At 49.0% G+C, this 19,939-nt stretch overlaps 1 protein-coding gene across 1 annotated transcript in view; it reads left to right on the top strand.

The window, feature by feature from the left end:
- ARL3 (ADP ribosylation factor like GTPase 3) overlaps nt 1-11,808 on the top strand; it is a 30,665-nt gene extending 18,857 nt beyond the window's left edge. The window contains exons 4-6 of the mRNA XM_061162492.1: nt 207-257; nt 1,845-2,030; nt 11,530-11,808. Of these exons, the coding sequence (XP_061018475.1) occupies nt 207-257; nt 1,845-2,030; nt 11,530-11,577 (285 nt within the window). The 3' untranslated portion in view covers nt 11,578-11,808. The remainder of the gene's footprint in view (nt 1-206; nt 258-1,844; nt 2,031-11,529) is intronic.
- The last annotated feature ends 8,131 nt before the right edge of the window (nt 11,809-19,939 follow it).

Genomic DNA, 19,939 nt, shown 5'->3' with positions numbered 1-19,939 from the left:
TGACACGAGTGACCAGCTCAGTTTCTGTATGCTGTGCTAACATGAACTCTGCCGATGAGGAATCATCTGCTCCTTCGCTAGAAACTGCCCTGTCTTTTTCCATATCTGCTCATTGAAGTAACCTTCTTTCACTTTACAGATATATGTACTGCCCTGTCTTTTTCCATATCTGCTCATTGAAATAACCTTCTTCTTTCACTTTACAGATATATGTAATTGACAGCGCAGACAGAAAAAGATTTGAAGAGACAGGTCAGGTAAATAATTGTTCTGTTGAGATATTTCCCAAACAATTGGGTATTCATTAATCCACTTTGTAAATGTATAAGAGTGAGGAAAAGTATTTTTTGTTTAACCTCTGCAGTTTAAACAAGACAGTCATTCTGGCAAGCAGGCAAAATACCACTTGCCTAAAAAGAAATTAGTTAGAGAATTCTTTAAACAATTTTTCGTTTAAAGGCTTTTAGTTTTAATCAAATTAAATAAACAAGATATAAGCAAATGGAACTTACCACCATGTGCAAAAGCTCTCCAGGTTTCTTCCCAAGCCACAGAGAAATGAACCCAAAGGACAGTTCACCTACCATTTCTATGTGCATTTTTTTCAATACCAACTTAATTGATCCGAGGGTAACTTGGACAAATTAGAAGATATGGGAAGAAATGGCAAGCCAAGACTAAGCTGCTCTTCTTTTCAAGCCAAGAGATAGGTATACTTTGAATATTGCTTCCAGTGCAGGGTGCATGTCAGTGTGATTACATGATACAATTAGCAAATACAATTTTACATAGAGATGCAGCGGATATAGACCATTTTACCCAGGCTTAGTACACTGATAATAAGTGAGCAGTAACATGGACGTCTTTGGGGAAGCGTGCTTATATTTTTACATTTTAGTACAGCCCTTGGCCGGTGACCTAAACTACCACACGTGGCCTTCCAAAGGTAGAAGTCCCCACATTTAGGTTCCTTTTCCTTGGAAATTAGTTTGAGAACTCGCCTGGAGACAGCCCCTCTCCCTTCCATACCTTGATGATTTCTGGACCATCACTCATGTGAACCAGCGCTACACGTGAACTTGGGGCTGAAAGGTGTCAGACAGGGATCTGCCCGTCAAACCATCTAGTTCTCTCTGACAGCTCCAGTGTTTTAAGTGGCTAAAATGTGGGTCGAGGGGAGAAGGGGTGGGTCCTGGCTTTTAGGTAAGTGTATACCTTCTCCTGGACTTGCTGCAGACAGAATTTACAGTTTAGATCCCAAACAATCACCTAAAACTCAGAGACCTTGTCAGATAGACTAATGCAGTTACTTTAGGATGTGGGTTTAAGGAAGTGTAATGCACACGCATGCATGTTTTGGAGATAGAGATTGATGAATCAGAATTATAGTCTGTAAAGCAACTGTCATTTTTATTCAAGTTTTTAAAAATATATATGTATCTGTATATATACCTACATATATACATATGTATATGTGTGTATACATATGCATTGAAAGTTATTTGCATATAATAACCTTGGGTAAGTTTTAAATGTCTAACCACAACTTTTGTTCTCCCTTGAGTTTCTCTAAGTATGATTTATGAATCCCCCTATAACAGAACTACCTTATTAGTAGGAGCATATGCAGATTCCTGGGCCCTAGCTTAGACTCCAAAGTCAGCATCTTTGGGGTGGGCCCAGGAATCTGCCAGGGGATTCTTCCACATGCTCAAGTTTGAGAACCACTGCCCTTGAAAGTTGCTAGTTGATCAGCTTAACTTTTATTTAGTTTCAATTAGAAGTGCATGGTTAAATCTAGATTTCGTCCTCCCCCTTCCCCATCTATTCCCCAAATGATCCAGGAACTAGCTGAATTACTGGAGGAAGAAAAGCTAAGTTGTGTGCCCGTGCTCATCTTTGCTAATAAGCAGGATCTGCTGACAGCAGCCCCTGCCTCTGAAATTGCAGAAGGGCTGAACCTGCACACCGTCCGCGACCGGTTCTGGCAGATCCAGTCTTGCTCCGCTCTCACGGGAGAGGGCGTTCAGGTGAGGTTACCGGAGGGCTCGGTCACCTGGCAACCAAGGTAGCCTGTCTCATTGGTTGCACGATCTAGATAGAAAAAGATATGAAACAAATAGCCTTTGATGGGCAGATGAACCATTCCAGGATGTGGAGGGCCTGGAGGCGTCTGATTCTTTCCTCCTCAGCAACCAATCTGTTATCATTAACTGGTCCAGGAAAGCCAGAGATAAACGACCCCACACAAGCAACAGGCTGCCCCACTGGGGAGGAGGTCGGAACAGAAGATTTCAAAAATGCTTTCCCAACTCTAGGATTCTCTGATGACTGGGTTGAGGGTTTTGTGTTGCATCTGGTATTATGGATGCTAATACCAGTGCCCTGTTACCTTGCACTCTCAAGGTAACAGAGCCATCAACCACACACTAGTTATCCTAGAAGTGTTTTGTTTTTTTCTGTTGGCTGTCTCCACTGCTGTCAGGGTTGGTGTCTATTTCCTGCTGCTTTGGGTTGGTGTCCCACAGGGAGGCTTCTGCCGCCTAAAAGCCTTACGCTTTACACCAAGAACTGTGTACCAGAAGAGCAGGCTTCCCTTCATTTGATATTAATTTGGGACAGAACACAATGGTAACCCAGACACCAGAGAGGCAGTATCCTCAAAGAATGATCAACAGTTGCAGCTCCAATGCTTCCTACCAAGCAGCCTCAAACCAGTCAACCCTTGGAGTCAGCCCTGTAGGATCGCTTCTTGATTCTGAAGCCCCCAGCATGCCCCATAAGTCTCATTTTCAACATCTGGTATACCTGCCAGGGTGGTGACCCAGTACCGTGAGAACGGGACAGTACCGCTCCAGGGTGCTGTGAGGGAGCACCCGCATCTAGAGAGATGGTGTCTCCCCTCATCGCCGTAGGGCATGTGTCTCTGGTGGTGTGGCCAGTTTGCTTTACTATGATCTTGGTTTGGTTCTCCATCGTTGTCCGGCAGCCTCTTTCCATTTGCCTCTGAACACTCTTCTTCCCTTTCCCTGCAGATATTTGACAAATTTGATCACTTTTATCTCCAGCAAATAATCCCTTCCTAGAGTTATCTCACTTGTTCCATCTGTGCGCTGCCTGTTTTTTTCCCTCTGTGTTACACAAACTGCCAGGGCCCCTTCAGTGCTTTGCCGCTGGATCTGAGGGTAGACCAGTTAGCACAAGACAGGTGCCCCCTGCTCCAAACCCTTCCATACCTGCTCTCAGAAGCTCGTGTGTGTGTGTGTGTGTGTGTGTGTTAGACCAGTGTGTGTGTGTGTGTGTGTGTGTGTGTGTGTGTGTTAGACCAGTTAGCACAAGACAGGTGCCCCCTGCTCCAAACCCTTCCATACCTGCTCTCAGAAGCTCTTGGGTGTGTGTGTGTGTGTGTGTGTGTGTGTGTGTGTGTGTGTTAGACCAGTTAGCACAAGACAGGTGCCCCCTGCTCCAAACCCTTCCATACCTGCTCTCAGAAGCTCTTGGGTGTGTGTGTGTGTGTGTGTGTGTGTGTGTGTTAGACCAGTTAGCACAAGACAGGTGCCCCCTGCTCCAAACCCTTCCATACCTGCTCTCAGAAGCTCTTGGGTGTGGGGGTGTGTGTGTGTGTGTGTGTGTGTGTTAGACCAGTTAGCACAAGACAGGTGCCCCCTGCTCCAAACCCTTCCATACCTGCTCTCAGAAGCTCTTGGGTGTGTGTGTGTGTGTGTGTGTGTGTTAGACCAGTTAGCACAAGACAGGTGCCCCCTGCTCCAAACCCTTCCATACCTGCTCTCAGAAGCTCTTGGGTGTGTGTGTGTGTGTGTGTGTGTGTGTGTGTGTGTGTGTTAGACCAGTTAGCACAAGACAGGTGCCCCCTGCTCCAAACCCTTCCATACCTGCTCTCAGAAGCTCTTGGGTGTGGGTGTGTGTGTGTGTGTGTGTGTGTGTTAGACCAGTTAGCACAAGACAGGTGCCCCCTGCTCCAAACCCTTCCATACCTGCTCTCAGAAGCTCTTGGGTGTGTGTGTGTGTGTGTGTTGTAGCCAGAGGTTGTTTCAGCTATGTCCCCAAAAGGAAAGCAGGTGTGTGTGTGTGTGTGTGTGTGTGTGTGTGTGTTAGACCAGTTAGCACAAGACAGGTGCCCCCTGCTCCAAACCCTTCCATACCTGCTCTCAGAAGCTCTTGGGGGGGTGTGTGTGTGTGTGTGTGTGTGTGTGTGTGTGTTGTAGCCAGAGGTTGTTTCAGCTATGTCTTGGGGGGTGTGTGTGTGTGTGTGTGTGTGTGTGTGTTGTAGCCAGAGGTTGTTTCAGCTATGTCCCCAAAAGGAAAGCAGGAGCTCTGTGAGTCTCTGTGAGGTTTAGGTATGGGGAGGTGGCAGGTTTAAGTCTCACTAGATTGTGGTTATAAAGCAATATATTCTTGAGAATTCCCTGGCTGTCCAGTGGTTAGGACTCCATATGGGGGCCCAGGTTTGATCCCTGATCAGGGAACTAAGATCCCACAAGCCCCACAGTGTGTTCAAAAATAAATAAGTAAAGCAATATATTCTCATTGTTAATCATATCAAAATACTACATAAAATTAAGAACTAAAAAGTTCTTTCATTTCCTCTAATCCCACTCAGCAATGAAACTGTCATTAATAATTTTATTCTTCTCAGGTCTCCTCTATAAAATTACAGTCACATATATGCTTGTATGTATCTATCAGGTTTTGAATTAACTGGGTATTTTTCAGCTTAATTTACAAGTTGGTCCAACAAGTCTTACAACCTAGGATGTTTTTGAATAGGTAAATTCTGATCATTTTATTTAGCTTTTCACTTTTAAACAAAAATCAAGTTTTACCTAAAGTATTTCTCTCAATTGTGCATAAGATGGCGCTCATGGGGCCTAGGGTTATCTTGGTGAGGGTAAGGCCCAGGAAAAGAAACAGCTTTCTTGTGTTTGTACAGACCACTTCAGCAAGAGGACTATGCCTCTCTGAAATTGTTTAGAGCCCAAATATAGAAAGTAGAGGATCTTGCGTCTGGGGACTCTAAAGGTGGAGCTTAAGAAAAGAAATACCTTTTGTAAGCATACTCCTAAGAAAGTGGGAATTTACAGCTCTGTGATCTTTTTTCACTTGGCCAGAGTGTCAAAAGGAAGAAAAACCAAAGCTGGAATTAGCAGTGAGGCTCTTGTTTCTTCAGCCAGCCTTAGAGATATGAAAAGGAGGAACTAGGGTCCCCTCGAATCAGTCTTTAGAGGAGCGGCATTCAGGCCAAGGGTGCTTCCTCAGAGGAGGTGGGAGGCCGTGGTGGTTGTTATCCTTCCAGCCTCCACCCCTCCCTCCCTGGCTAGGCAGAGATGAGAATGGACTCCCTGCTCCCAGCTGTCGAACTGCCATAGAAATGGAGTTCCCTTTAAGCCACAGGATCGTCAGGCTGGGAAAGAGGCATGAGCTACTGGATAGGGGGTGGGGGCAGGCAGGAATCAAGTCAGACAGTCCTGTATGGTTTGATTTTGTTAGAAAGTTCTTCCCAGGTCAGGGACCTTCAGCAACTAGGTTCACAGGAAATGAGAGATCACGAGAGATCCAGCAAAGAACCATAAGCAAGAAAAATAATGATCTGATATGGAGGAGAAATAGTTTGAAGGTCACTTAATTAGTTTAGTAGATAGTACCATGGTGTATAGAATTGGGTAGTTAAGACTGGGATTTCAAGGTTAATGAGATTAGATTATGGTTAATAGAATGATATAAATTTAGAGAATTTAACCATTATTTGAAATGGGTTATTTAATAAAAATGTTAATTAAGAAGGGAATCTGCTGTCTATTGTCCTTTAATGGCAACCTTTGGGGACTGGAGAAAGGTCGTGGAGTTTTCTGTGGATACAACATTCATTGTGAGGCACTGACTGACCATGTCCCTATTAGGTAATACCTTTGACCTAAGCTCTTGCCCACTCAGCCAATTTCTTGTTTTTCACTTGAAAAAGAGTCACGTAGAATTCTTTTCCCTGCATTGCTTAGTTCAAGAGCAGGCCTTTTAATGACTCGTACTAATTAAGGCTTTAAGTATTCCTAAAAATGAAAGACTTTATTTTCAGACAGAGATTCTGTGAAAAAGTTACTTAAAATTCCTTAACTTCCTATCTCATCTTCCCATTCCACCCTCCCACCCATGGTCCCCCTGAAAGCTGGTCAGCAATGGGCAGAGCTGCCAAAATGCTTAGTCGTGATGGTGGATCAAGCAACTGGTACCACAGCCCTAATGACCCTGAAAGAAAATGTACAGAAGTAAAAAAAAAAAAAAAAACCTGGAATTTCTGTTACTGTTCCAGATATATGTGTATGCCTGATCAAATGCATTTGCGAAACCTGTCCTCTGCTGCTAAATAGCCCTCAAGTGGGTGAGTCAGGGGAACAGATCTGCTAGGTAAGGAGACACTCGGGCAGAGAGCTCACTTCTCCTTAGCCGAGCAGCTTAAACACATGATTCAAGATTGTGGAAGTTAGTGATTCCTGAGATGGATTTCAGGTTCTCGTTCTACCTGATAGCAAATATGTGTAGTTGTTATAAGGAGGACAGGCAGCCCCTGGCTCTGGATGTGGAAACTGGCTTTTGCGGGCTTCTAGAGAGTTGGGAACCGGTCTTTGTTTGCCTGACTGATGGTGATGAGGAGGCAGCCCATCACGTAATTAAAGCAGGTTTTCAGGGGAAGCTGTCGAGAGCAGAGGCAGGTAAGGGGCACTAAAAGCTGAAGGAGAGCATCAGTCTTGGAAACTCTGCCAGGGAGAGCCCCGTAGTCCAGAGGAGTGGTCAGAGAGACCCAGTTATGTCAAGCAGATGAAGGCAGGGCGAAGAGAAACTGAACTGTGTCCAGGAGGGAAAAACCACGGCCCGCTCTGGCAGACCCCCTTGCAAATATGGGGCAGCCTCTGTCTGCATCCAGGGCTGCCAGGGCTTCTCGTAAACAACACCTAACCCTGGGACTCTTCTCTGCTTTTCCCTGGGTGTCTGGAAAATAGTGAACAAAGGATCTGGCTGAGAGCCATAGAAAGGTGTAGAGAAATCAGTCCCTCTTCCACCTGCAGACCTGAATGTGAGTCCCAAACCACAGCTCTCCCTGGCAGTGGTAGTTTCAGGTGTTTGAAGACACTGCCTCCCCAGAACATCATGTGTGTGTGTATGTGTGTGTGTAATTAAAATTATACTGCTTTAGAATTTCCTTTCAAAGCAGAGATCAGCAGTTTCAACCTGGGCTCTAACCTTAGTCATAACAGAGATCTGCCTACACCAGTAGCTTCAAGCTAGGAGAAGGTCCTCCTGGGTATCGCTCTCCATGCCCCCACCTCACATCCATACCTTCTTTTCACATCGCTCCCACATGTCCTGTCTTCCTTCTCTGAGCAGGAGCCGTAATCTGGCTCCCAGAGCTCTCACCTTCACAGAAAGGGCCTCCAGCCATCTGAGTCCTGACGTGTGAGCTGTCCTTCAGAGTGCCTTGCAGATGAACTCTAAACATTCACTAGCCCAGGTTCTTGTTTTTGTTTCTTTTTCCTTGATCTGAGGGAACCTTTTCCTTAATATGCCAACAGAATTTCAGTATTTTTCTTAAATAATATTTACAACTTCTTTCTAGGCCTGGTTCAGTTATTTTTGACTACCAGGGTGAATGGAACTGCTTATCTGCAAGTCAGACCTCAGGTTTATTTTTAAATTTTCAACCCTCTCTGTAGACTAGGAAAGCAAGCTTGGGCCATGCAATTTTGCTACCTCTCTGGGGCAGTGCCTTTTGTCACCAGAAAAAGTATTAATAGCAAGCAATATTTTATGTATGCTGCCTCCAGCTGCTCCTTGACCCTGGGGGTCCAGTGGCACAAAGGAATAGGCTGCATTGCTCAGCACGGGCCTGAGCAATTACTGATGTGACGGTGTAGTCCTCGTGGCGTTAAACAACCAGACCCACCCGACCATGGCTGCCACTGCTTCCTTCCTACCACTGAGCAGTGACGGATGCATTGCAGAGAGATCAGAGTATGAGGGGTGCTCTCTTCCCATAGAAAGGGCATCATGCCTTTAATCCCAAAACGGAGAGATCTGTGATCAAGTAGGTTTCCACCCATGTGGTGAGGGGCCACCTTCCATTTTTCCCAGTGGTTAGTAGGGAATAATCCCATGACATGGTAGAAGTTATTTCCTCTGTAAGAGGCCAGACAAAGCTCAGTATTTGAGGTTCAGTGCCTCTCCTTAGTCTCTAGTATTGAATTGAAACCAATCAACTCAAATTCAGTTTCAGCAAGGTTGGTCGGAGGGGAGGTACAGTGGAGGCAAAAAGGGAGGACTATACCATGAGATGGTCAGCCCTGTGAGGGAGATCCAGTTTGCAGAAATTTGGTCAAACCAGTTGACAGTAAAGGTTCAACCCTTAAACAAAGCTACGAGTTCATTTCCTTCTTTGGAAGCAGAGCAATAACCTGCTTCAGGTAAACGATCACCTTTTTCTCAGTCATCTGTTTAAAAGAAAATCAAAGCCTTGCTAAATTAAGGCCAGAGTGATGTGGCTGCTGATTTAAGGTTCCTCCTTTTGCAATGATGTTGTCTCTAAAGAGAGAGATTCTGCTGGAGATGGCAGGCTTGCAGAGAGTTAATGTGTTGGGATCATGCTGCGAGATAAAAATGTAGGAGTCCACAAGTATCAGTACGTGGCAGCCTAGGAATCTTGAGAGGTGAGTGGCCAGCCTCTGGCACCTTCAGAGCTGCAGCAGAGCCACGCCGGGTGCTTGTCTGGGGCTGTTCCATCTCATACCCCTGTGTTCAGCTGAAAGTCATAAGAAAAAAAACTGCAGTTGCTCCTTCTGCCAACTTGAGGGTAAGCGCAGCTTCTCCCTAAGCCTGAGACAGAGCTCCTCCCCGGCACTTGCCCACAGTCATTGAGAAATGGTCAGGGGTGCGCGAGCACGGGCACTGGAACTAAATTACCTGGTTCACAGCCCGCCTTTGCCACGCATTCTTCTGTGCCCCTATTTCCTCATCCCTAAGTACCTACTTCACAGGGTTGTTACAGGGATTAAAAGATATCAATTAAGTGTCTGCTGCTGGGTTGGGAAGATCCCCTGGAGGAGGACCATGGCAACCCATTCCAGTATTTTTGGAGAATACTGGAGAAGTCTGGAGAATCCCCTGGACAGAGGAGCCTGGCAGGCTATGGTCCATAGGGTTGCAAAGAGTCAGACACGACTGAAGTAACTTAGCAGGCAAGCAGGCCAGCCATCATGTGAAGTTCTGTAAACACCACCCCAAGCCAGTCTGGCATGGACCCTCCCCTCAGGAGTCTTTCCTTACCAGTGGGCACCTTAGAAGTAACATCCTTGTTGACTGTTGCCTCCCTGACACCTCCCAGCTCCAGTTCAGGTTCTCCTCTGGGCAGTAACAGGAAAGGCACAAACCCCCAGCCTCCAAACACTTTAGATGGGGCAGCCTTCCCGAGCCAGAGCAGAGTTAAGTCTGCCCAGCTTCCCACACTCCGGGTTGCAGGCAGCAGCTATGGAACCCCCTGGGGCCAGCAGATCAGCTGGTGGGGCCCGACCTCTGAGCGCCCTCTGCTGGCAGGACTGGGGCTCTAACACACACATCTGGAGGACACTGCCCCTCAGCAGGGCTCCCCATTTAAATCCCCTTGGCCTCCATAACAGATACCCAGTAGAAAGCTGCCCCTCACCCTCCACATTCTGCCTTGGGTTCCTGCAGCTGAGTAAATATTTTTCCTATCTCTTTGAGTGCATTCATGTTGAGTTACATACAATAAAAGAAGCCCAGCCCCCTCTATAATCAGCCATAAAACAAGAGGGAAGACAGTATTCAGTGGGAACACTGCTCTTGATTTCTCTAAGAAGATGATTTGATAAAATAGTGCAGCTCTCTATAGAGCAGGAAATATTGAGGTACGCACCTTTGATGGTGTTTGTGCGGGTTCCTAAAGATGGAAAGTGCCACGTAAGTGCTGAGCTATTCACCTTCGAAGGCAAAGAGAAGATGGTTATCTTATTCATCCCTCTTTTATTTGTAAAATCTTTTTTGTCTCCTGGCAGGTGATCTTTTTTTTTTTTTTTTCCTGGAAACCAATTAGCTCCTAAAATTAAACATCCTTCTCTTTAATCCTTTTCATAAAAATGGTCTTAAAATTGGCCTCAGCTTTTCAGAGTAAGCAGCTAACACAGTTGTAATCGGAGTCCACCTTCTCTCACCTCGCCATCCCCCCGCAAACTCCGGTCCCCGCCGCTGCCAGGTGCTGTCCACCTCTGTGTGGTTTTGTGCAGTGGGCCATGGCCAGCCTCCTCTAAGGTCTGCTCTGGGACAGCCATCAGATATTCTGCTTCTCCCAACCAAGTGCTCTGATGGCAACTGGCGGAGTTTTAATCACTGTAAATTCAGGTTATGGTCAGATTAGCCAGGAGATAGGATGCCTGCTGGTTGTTTTGCCGTGATGTATTGTTTATGGGATTAATGCTCCGAATGGCCAAGGGTGTCAGCTGATATTTATTACTTTAAGCTGTCTCAGCTGTTCAGGTTCAACGACTAGCTCCCTGGTCACAGGAAATGCCGGGCTCTGAATGTCATGTATGCCCTGAGATGTCCGTGTGTGACAGAAGCAGGGGAAAAAGAGGGGGGTGCCTTGCAGAGGCCTCCTTTGATTTTGTTTTGGACTTCTGAGAATTCCACACAACTCGGGGGGTCACAGAGACTCTGGGGAAAGAGTGAGCATTCAGGGATGGCTCCTAAGGGGGTTGAAAAAGAGGTCATCTCTGGTGGGCCTGGCATCCACAAGATACGCCACCTGCCAAGTGGTTGTACGTAGACATTGTGTGGATTTTACCTCTGTCCTCCTCCAGCCTTCTAAGAGAGGACACGTTCAAGGTTACTGTGCCTTTAAGGGAACCTTCTCCCCAGTCCCTCTGCTTGGTACTGCTTAAAGCTGCAAGAACCAGGCCAGGCCCCTTTAAACCTTCCCTGGTGCTGCACAGAGAGAAATGAATACACATTGCCCCAGTGTGTGTCTAGTAAGGCGCACTGCAGTTGGTTTGTTTTTCCAAAAAGAAATTTAATTTAGCCTAAGTGTACACTGTCACACTGTAAACACACCGGGGTACCAGAAGGGTGGCTTATTATTGAATTTAATGCCCTAGCAAAGGTCAGCTTTTAGAAAAAGCCAAAAATGGCTGGAATCTGTCCTGATAGCTCCTCAATCAGGCCTGGGATCCAGGCAGATGTGTTTATTTTTTCAGAGGGAGTTCCTGAGGACCCATCTCAAGTTCAGGCTCTTGACACTCCCCCTCCCGTTTCCCTTCAAGCTCTCAGAGGCCTCCCCACTCCTCCCTAGGAGGTCACTGTCCCTGGTCACCCAGGTGGGCCCCTGGGGCAGGCATGCACCATTGAGCCCATGGTTGTGGAGGGCGGACCCGGAATCCTCTTTCCCCTCGAGGGCTGGAGTGTGTGGTGCCTTTCTTACAACTAACACTGCCTCTCTACCCATTTCCCTCAAAGGACGGCATGAACTGGGTCTGCAAACATGTCAACCCAAAGAAGAAATAAAATCTCGACGAATGGAGATGTGGGAGCTGCGGGAGCTGAATTCTGTCCTGAAAAACACTAATTTGCTGCTTTCTGACCAAATGTTTTTCCATCTGTGTACAGCTACAGCTGTATGAAGAGAAGGAGCAACACCATTTAAAAAGAATCCCCATTCCAGCCGTAGATTTAACTGATCTCTGAGGTTCAGTATCATTTTTCAAATAAAGGAATTATATTATTTCCTCTGCATAATTGAAATAGTATTAAATGTCTCAAAGCACATGATTAGAAAATGAGATCTTTTAAATGAGCAAGAGATTGCATTGCAGTTTAGACAATTCCAGTGGGCTTTTTTCTTTCGAAAAAAAAAAAACGGTGGGGGAGAGAGGAAGAGGAGCAGCAGCTTAGGCTGTGGTCACTTATTTCCTGACCTGTCCTTACTTTCCCCTGTGGTTTTGAAGCCAAGATAGTATTTGCTCTTGCTGGTCAGTGATTTCTACCATCACCCATTACCAGGGCTGCAGCCTGTCTGGGTGGGAAGCTGCAGGGGCCAGGGAGAGGAGGGGGAGGTGAGGAACAGCCGATGATTAAACCATCTTGTCATGCAGGTAAGAGACTATGTAATCCTCACCCTTTGGAAAGGGGAAAAAAAAGCCTTTCTTGCAGACAAGTCACCACAGAAACATACCCCGTCCCCAGCCCCCCAGCCAGCCACACAGGGAAGCAAATACTTACCACTTTTGACTGTAATGACATCTGGAATGTAAGGAGAGGTGGGAGGTTTAATTCCAGAAAAATTACAAGGTCTTTAAAAAGCCCTCACATGGAGGGCTCAGGCTAGCGTAAACAGGCTTTCTCCAGTTCAATGGAGCAGTGAGCAGCCGACTCCGAGATTAGCTGCCTTCTCCACGGCCGTCCCATAGAAGCGATTTCTAAAGCTCAAAGAATTCTATGTTTAAATGATCACAATAGGCCGCTGCTATCAGATTTCAAAAATAAATGCAGCTTTACCATGAACCTGCTCCACTGAGAGAAGCCAGGCAGATCGATCTTCAGAATAGATCAATTTTTACAGTGCTGGCAACTTGGTGGTGTGGGCTGCTCACGGGGAGAGCGCTTGCTGCCGGGAGGAGCTTGGTTGGGTAGGGTTGGGGGGGCTTGCCCAGAGAAGCCAGAGTCACCCCAGGTTCTGGTCCCCTCAGCCTCTCTCCAGCAAAATGTGTCCTCTGTTGATTGATCGGGGAGGAATGGCAGGAGCTTTCTCCTGCCCCGTGTTGCAAAAAGAGCTTGTTTCTTTGAGCCGTAAGAAGTCCCCAGCTTCAGACAAGGGAAGGTGAGCCAACCTTCAGACAAGGGAAGATGGCTTCCCAACCGAGCTCTGTTCTGGTATCTGGCCTCCAGGGTTTTCAGAGAATGAATAAGAGACCATCCAGTGGCTGATGGGTCCCTGGCCGGCTGCTTTTCACATCCTGGGAGGCAGCCCTTCCCAAACCCACCAAGGCATGTGAGCAGGGTTTGCTCCGGCCCCTGGCCCTCAGTTCCCAGCCTTTCTGGACCAAGTTGTGCCCATGAGGCTGAGGCATGACCCGCTTCAAAGGCGGTCTGGGGTGAAAGTCATTAACAAGGCCAGACATGAAAAGGTGCCCTGGGGTGGCTGGACAGACCTGTGGACAGGCCTGTGAGGACTTGCAAAACAAAAGGTGAGGGTTTTTAAACCACTGTGAGCTTGCTGCTCCCTGCAGCCTCCTTAGGCTTGTCTGTCTTACCCAGATGCCTTTGAAAGGAGGCAAAACAGAATTACAAGAGACCAGAAATCCCCCTTCTATCTGGCTGCAAATATGGCTCTAGCACGTGAAAATGTTTTTTCCCTCTGAATAGTGCAGCACGGATGTTATCTGAGGGGCAAAATGCCTGCTTTGAGGTCTGCAATTTGCAAACACAGCTATGTGGAACTTGGACTCTAGCAGTGGATGGTCTGAAATATTTTTGTCCTTTTACCACCAACTTAGGGAACTGTTTGAAAGGGGCCCCCGCCCAGGGCCTCGGCCAGCAGGCAGAAGCCACTTGCCTTGTCTGATAACAGCCTCTGTGAATGTTCAGCTTTGCTTTTCAGCTAAAGACACAGAGACATTGTGGATGTCACAGGCTTTCATCTTCCCTCTGAGCCCTACCAAACCCTCCCGGGGCTCACAGGGTAGATGAGAGGAGCCTGAAAATCGCTGAGTTTGAAAGCAGGCATTTGTAAAAACAAAATGCTTCTAAAGTCCCCTTTCCTCTCTCCCTACTCCCCCGCCACCGCCCCTGGCCCCCCACCGTGAAGGACAGAATTGTAAGCTAGAAGGGGGATGCTGGGTCTTTCCACTCCCAGGGAGTCTCAGTGGTGAGTGGCTCTGGGCACGACTGCATCTGAATGTGCAGAGGGAGGGGAGAGGGGTGGAGGCCAGAGGGCAGGCCAGGCCTGGGACAGGGGCCCCAGGATGTGTGCTCAGACCAGCTGTGGGAAAAACTCCTTCCCCTCCCCTCCTCCCAACCTCCTCCGTGCGGCTCCTTCTGGCTGGCTTCCCCGAGCCCAGGGCAGCACACCCTTTCCCCTTCACTCTCCCTTGGTTACTATGGAAACAAGGGTGTCATTGATGTGGGCTGAGCTGGGGAACATGTCGGCGCACAGCTGAAAGTCAGAGATTATGCTGGCGGGTAGAGATGTGCCAGGGTTAAGGTCCGCAGCTCCCAAACTGCGGGAAGGACGCGGTCCTGCCCCCTCCCTCCCTCCCGCTCACTTCTTTCTCTCCTGGCTTCTAACAAATTTCTTTTATTCCCCTCTGGGCTAAAGCCGTGGCTATTTTTGCGCCACTCTGGGCCCCACCCTCGCTGTCGGCCGCTCCTTATCCGGCCTGGCCCAGGGGTGACACCATGTCACCCTCGCCAGGACTCGTCCCTTGATTCCCGTCAGAGTTTGCTTTGATTTCTCTTTCCTTCTCAGGGGCCAGTTCTTACTTCCTTTTATTTTTAGCTCTGCACTCCATGTGGTTTCAGGGTTCAGTCTGCTCCATCGAAAAGTTTTCTTTTTTTTTTTTTAGTCTCTTTTGAAAATGATAATCAAAGGAAGGGACGTGGTATTTGGTCATGTGGAAAATTCAATGTATAATTTAGACGTCTGTCAAAAATCCGACAAATAAAATTTAGCTGAAATGAAGGCAGCCTGGAAAGCGTCGTGTCCTTTGCTAGAAGGGGAGAGGGCTGCAGTGAGCTCATCCTTTCAGAGGTCAGCATCTCTCAGGGTGCTTTCTACAGGAGGGGGTGACACGAACGCCACCACCACCAATAAACATAACCCTTTATTAAGCCCTTCTCACATAGCAGACCCTTCATTGACATCATAGGGCAGCGTTAGTCCCACTTTACAGCTAAGGAAAATGAGGCGCTGGCCTGGGTTAAAGCATTTGCCCAAGATCACAGAGTCATTAGTGCCAGTGGGCCGGGAACCCAGGTCTGAAGGCAGCGCAAGCTGCCACCCCGCCCCCCCCCCCCCACCCCCGGACAAAGACAGTAACACAATAATGGCTCATTGTCTCAGCCCCCAGCCTTCCAAGTCCACACCAGGGGTTTTCTCTGATCAGTGCTGCTGGCCAGGGGTGTGGGGGGCGGGGGGGGGGGGGGTCCCCTGTCCCAACTGTTGTCCTCTGTCCCCATGGCAGCACAATCAGATTTTTTTGGTACCGTCCTTTGCACAGACAGAAAAAAGGGGAGAAATTAGGAAAAATGGGGCTGCAAGGATACTGGCAATTACTTAATACTATTTCCTTTTAGACAGGGTTCAGAGAGGGGAGTAGACTTGCCCAAAGTCACACAGTAGGAGGCAGAGTGGGCTCCGGTCCAGAGCTCTGCCCTCTGGAGAAGAACTTGTCTTCCCCTCCGGCAGCCTCACTTCAGCAGCCTAGAGACATACCAGCCTGGCTGGTCCCAAGGGCTGGCCTTTAAAGGCAAGCTGTTGGCAGAATAGAGGGGAGCTGGAGGCAGGAAGAGAGAGAAAGTCTAGTGTTGCCAGATAACTGGCAGGACACTCAGTTAAACTTGAATTGCAAATAAACAAAGAATCATTTTGAATATAAGTACATCCCATGCACAATTTGAGACACAATACTCATAAAAAAAGTTGTTTACCTGAAATTCACATTTAACTGGCCATCCCAGTTTTGATTGTGTTGTTTTGCTAAATCTGACAATTCTACCCAGAATGCCCTGCTCAATACAGTGACAGTGAGATACAATTAAACTGTGTTCCCTGGACTCAGACCCAGAAGTCTATCCTTGCTCATCCATAAATCAGCTCTGTGATCTCAGGCAAGTTGCTTCCTTTCTTGGAGTCCTGCCTCTTCATCTGTGAAATGGGACAAAACTGGTAGAGAGATTGAAAAGAGATATAACGGCAATAGATGTAGATAGAAGGCAATAGCTAGCACATAGTAGGAACACTGTACCTCAGTTTCTTCCTGTAAAATGAGGTAATCACCTACCTTGTTGAGTCTCCAAGAAACTACATGAAGTTATGAATGTCTGGTGCAGAGAAGGTACTAAATCATGGGTAGCTATTATAATAACAGGCAAAAATTCTGGAGTCTAGGCCTTCCCAGGCCTCCAAGAACCTCTGCCCTCCACACTGTCCCCCACATCTTGCGAGGGCCAGCAGCCTTCCCAGAGGTGCTGGCAGCCCCTTCCTCTCTCCAGGGGGCTCCCTGGGCCACCCTAGCCCCACCTCCTGCAATTAGATTTGTAAGTGGGAACAGGCTCTTGTCAGTGGCTCCTGATTGGCTCCGGGCAAAAACACAGTTTAGCGCTCAGTCAAGCTGCATTTCAGGGCCTCTGTCTCTCTCTCCCCCCCACCTCCCCCTTAATTGCAATCTGTTCAGTAATTTCCTTTTCCAACCCTGCAGAACACGGAGAAGCTGCAGCATGGGAGTCGGGCAGGGAGGAGGGGAAGAGAGCTCCTGTTCCCTGCAGTAAATCTGCTGGTCCAGCACTGTGTCCTGTGTTGTGTGTGTGTGTGTGTGTGTGTGTGTGTGTGTGTGTGTGTGTGTGTGTGTGTGTGTGTGTGTGTGTGTGTGTGTGTGTGTGTGTGTGTGTGTGTGTGTGTGTGTGTGTGTGTGTGTGTGTGTGTGTGTGTGTGTGTGTGTGTGTGTGTGTGTGTGTGTGTGTGTGTCCGGAACCAGACAGACACGAGCATGTGGTAATAAGCCAACAACCAGGCCCCTGCAGGGTCAGACCAGGGCATCCACTTGTACCAGGCAGTTGGCCGTTATCATTCATTTAATCCTTGCAACAACATTAATAACTGTAGGTGTTATCACTCAGTTTGAGGATAGGGCTCACAGAATTGGATTTACTTGTTCAAGATCACACCAGGAGAATGGGGCAGGGTCATGATTTTCACCTGGGCTTGTTTGCTGGGCCCCAAGCCTGTCTCATGAAACCTTTTCCCCTTTTGGCTTCTGAACTCAGAAAAGGAGCTGAGGGCTCCTGCACAAAGGAGCAGGGAGAGGTTTCTTTTCCCAGAGTGAATAGCAGTGTCCCAGGGACAAAAAGCCTTCAGTAAAGAAATGAAATATTAATGACAGAAAGGCAGAGAGCAAGCTGAGTCAAGGAGGGACAAGGTTTGCAGGAGAACTCAGGTGGATTCCTGAAGCTGAGAGCTGCAAGGGTTGAGGGCAGAACCACCATTTAGATCAGCAAACGACTCCTCCTGTTAGTCATTCACTGATTGGATCCTTCTGTAGCCCCACAGGATAACCATTCCTACCCTTCTCTTCCAGTTGAGGAAACCAAGGCTCTCAGAGTTTAAGTCACTGGCCTAGAATCACACAACTAGGAAATGGTTTAGCTGGGGTTCCCTTTAACTAGAAAGACCATTTTTCCCCAGGGTGCCTTCTTGACTAAACACGGAGCTGGGAACAGTGGGGAGCGGGGCTCCAGGAAACCAGGCCGAGGCCTACCTCTCTTTCTCTCACTTTGCCACCCACCCCTTTAAGATCCACAGGAAATTTCACAGAGCCCAGAGGTGGCTGCTGCTCTGGAGGCCACCAGCAGAGGGGGCAGGCAGTGGCCAGGCCCCGCCCTGACAACAAAGGAAAAAGGCTGGGGAGGCTGTGACCCTTTGGACCTCCATTCTCCCCCAGGGTTCTGCAGCCCCCACCCAGTGCCCTGGCCCCAAAGGAGGAGAGATGGGCTGCAGTAAAGTGGTAGAAGTCCCTGGAGCCCACTTAGATCACTGGAGGGCAAGAGAAAGGGCCGACTGCAGAGTTACACACAGACACTGCCTGCCCCTATCTTTGCCTTGTTAACAGAATGGGAATGCAAGTTCCTGAGACTGGACAAGGCTGTCACGCAGCCTCCGCACACCCATATGGGAAAGGATGCCCCCCTGACCCCACCAGGGTGCAAGTCTTGGCACTGGCTGAGGGCCCCTCAGCTGGGGCCAGTCATACTTATTACATCAGCCAGACATCTCCCTGGGCCAGGCTCTCAACAGTCACATCACCAATGCAGTCCGCAGTCTCTCCTGGACGACCTGCTCTGGTGAACTGGAGCCCAACAGCCTGCACTGCTACCGAGAAGGCAGAAGCCTGTGCCATCGCACCATCACTCCCAAGACCCTCTGATTCTATCTGGGGCCACAGAGCAAGCCTGGTCTGAGCTTTTGAATATGAACAAGGCTTCCCCGGAGCCTCCAGATGACAGGGTCGAAGCAGTTTTCCTGCCTGGATACTACAGATGGCATTGGGAGAGAAACAGATAAGGAGCTTGGGTTTGCAAGCAGCAGCCCATCCTGGGGTCAGAGGATGCCATACAATCCAACCATCCCCTCAACTTGCCCAGCTCTGGTGGGGGTGCAGCCTGGATTTCCTCCTGACTCACTCCCCAGGCCCCCTTCCCACCCTGAGACCCTCAGATCTGGAGTGCAGCAGGTTGGGAGGAAGGAAAAGAGGGAGGACGGGGCAATTCAGGGGCTGGGATGCTGATCCAGGCAGGGGGAGGTGTCTGCACAGCTGCAAGCAGCCCCCCTACCCCCAGCCTGTGAATGGGCACATCACCCCCTCCCGCCCGCCTGCCACCGCTCCTGAAACAGTTGGTCCTAATGAGCGCAAAGCAGGCAGGGCAGCTGTGTGCATTATCCATATGCATGGGGAGGTGTATATTTATCCTCACGTCCCACCCCACCCCGCAGCTGCTGCCAACCCCGATGCCAGGAGGGTGAGTGGGCACGAGTGCTCAGGCTGCTCGGGGCCCTGGGCCTCCTCTCCTTCCAGCCCCCCCTCCCCAGCCCACGCCCACAGCCTTCACTTGACCCATTTTGGAGGCAGAAGTTTGTGTGTGTGCTTGAGAGAGAGAGAAAGCAAGAGCGTGCACACATCATTTCCCCAGTTGGTGCTTTTGATTTCCTCTGAAGTATCTTGATTGCGGACGTACAATGGCATCTTGCTGCCAGCGCTCCCTCAGCAGCTTCTGGCTCTGCGCCGCCGCCTCCTCCTCCCTAGGGCCGGGGTTTTCTGCTGACTCTGGGGCCCACGACTGGCTGGCAGGGAAGGAGCAGGCCTGACCCCAGCTTCCATCTCTCGGCCTGAGCAGCGGGACCCAGAGGTCCAGCCACAGTCCTTCCTGCTCTTCAGGATGGGGCAACCTGCACCCTGGCCGCCACCCCCCAACCTCCTTGCTCCTTTAGACCTCCCACTGCCTCCTAGTTGGTCCCCTTGCCCCCCACTGCCTGGCCGCTCACCCCTTACTGCTCAGAAGAGCCATTGTTCTAACACTCAGTTCCTCTCTTCAGATGCCTGTGGAGGCCCCACTGCTCTGGGACACGCAAGGTCAAGCTTTATCCTATCGTTAGAGGCCCCTCTAGTCTGACCCCAAATCTTTTTTTATCAACCTGTCAATCACACACACCCTGAGCTCCGGATGAGCAATCCCTGCTGCCCCTGACAGGGATTCATCTCCCCACCTGTGTTCATAGAGACCTCCTCTCCTGGATGTCTGTCTTCTCTTCTGTTTTGCTCACCCCTCCTTTAGGCCACAATTCAAGTCCCGCCTCCCCAGGACGAAGGCCTGACAGTCTCTAGCCCACAGGGCTCCCTTGGGAAACATTCAGAGCCCCGACGGCCCAGGCATTCAATGTTCATTCATTAATCCATCATTCATTCATTCAGCAGATATCTTTTGAGGGGAGGCAGAGCACCTACAGTGCTTCATGTCCTGGCCCCCTCCTAAACCCCCGGTCACCGCCCCCATTCACTCATGCCTTCCTGACCTCATCACTCCCTGCTCTGCCCCTCACCCACCTTTCCAGTCACTCGCTCCTTGCTCTTTCTGAAACAAGTGTCTTCTGCCTTTAGCC

The sequence above is a fragment of the Dama dama genome, chromosome 15, assembly GCF_033118175.1.
Source record: "Dama dama isolate Ldn47 chromosome 15, ASM3311817v1, whole genome shotgun sequence".
In the NCBI taxonomy this organism is placed as follows: domain Eukaryota; kingdom Metazoa; phylum Chordata; class Mammalia; order Artiodactyla; family Cervidae; genus Dama; species Dama dama.
Note: the sequence above shows the minus strand (reverse complement) of the source record. Positions and strands in the feature narration are given on the sequence as shown.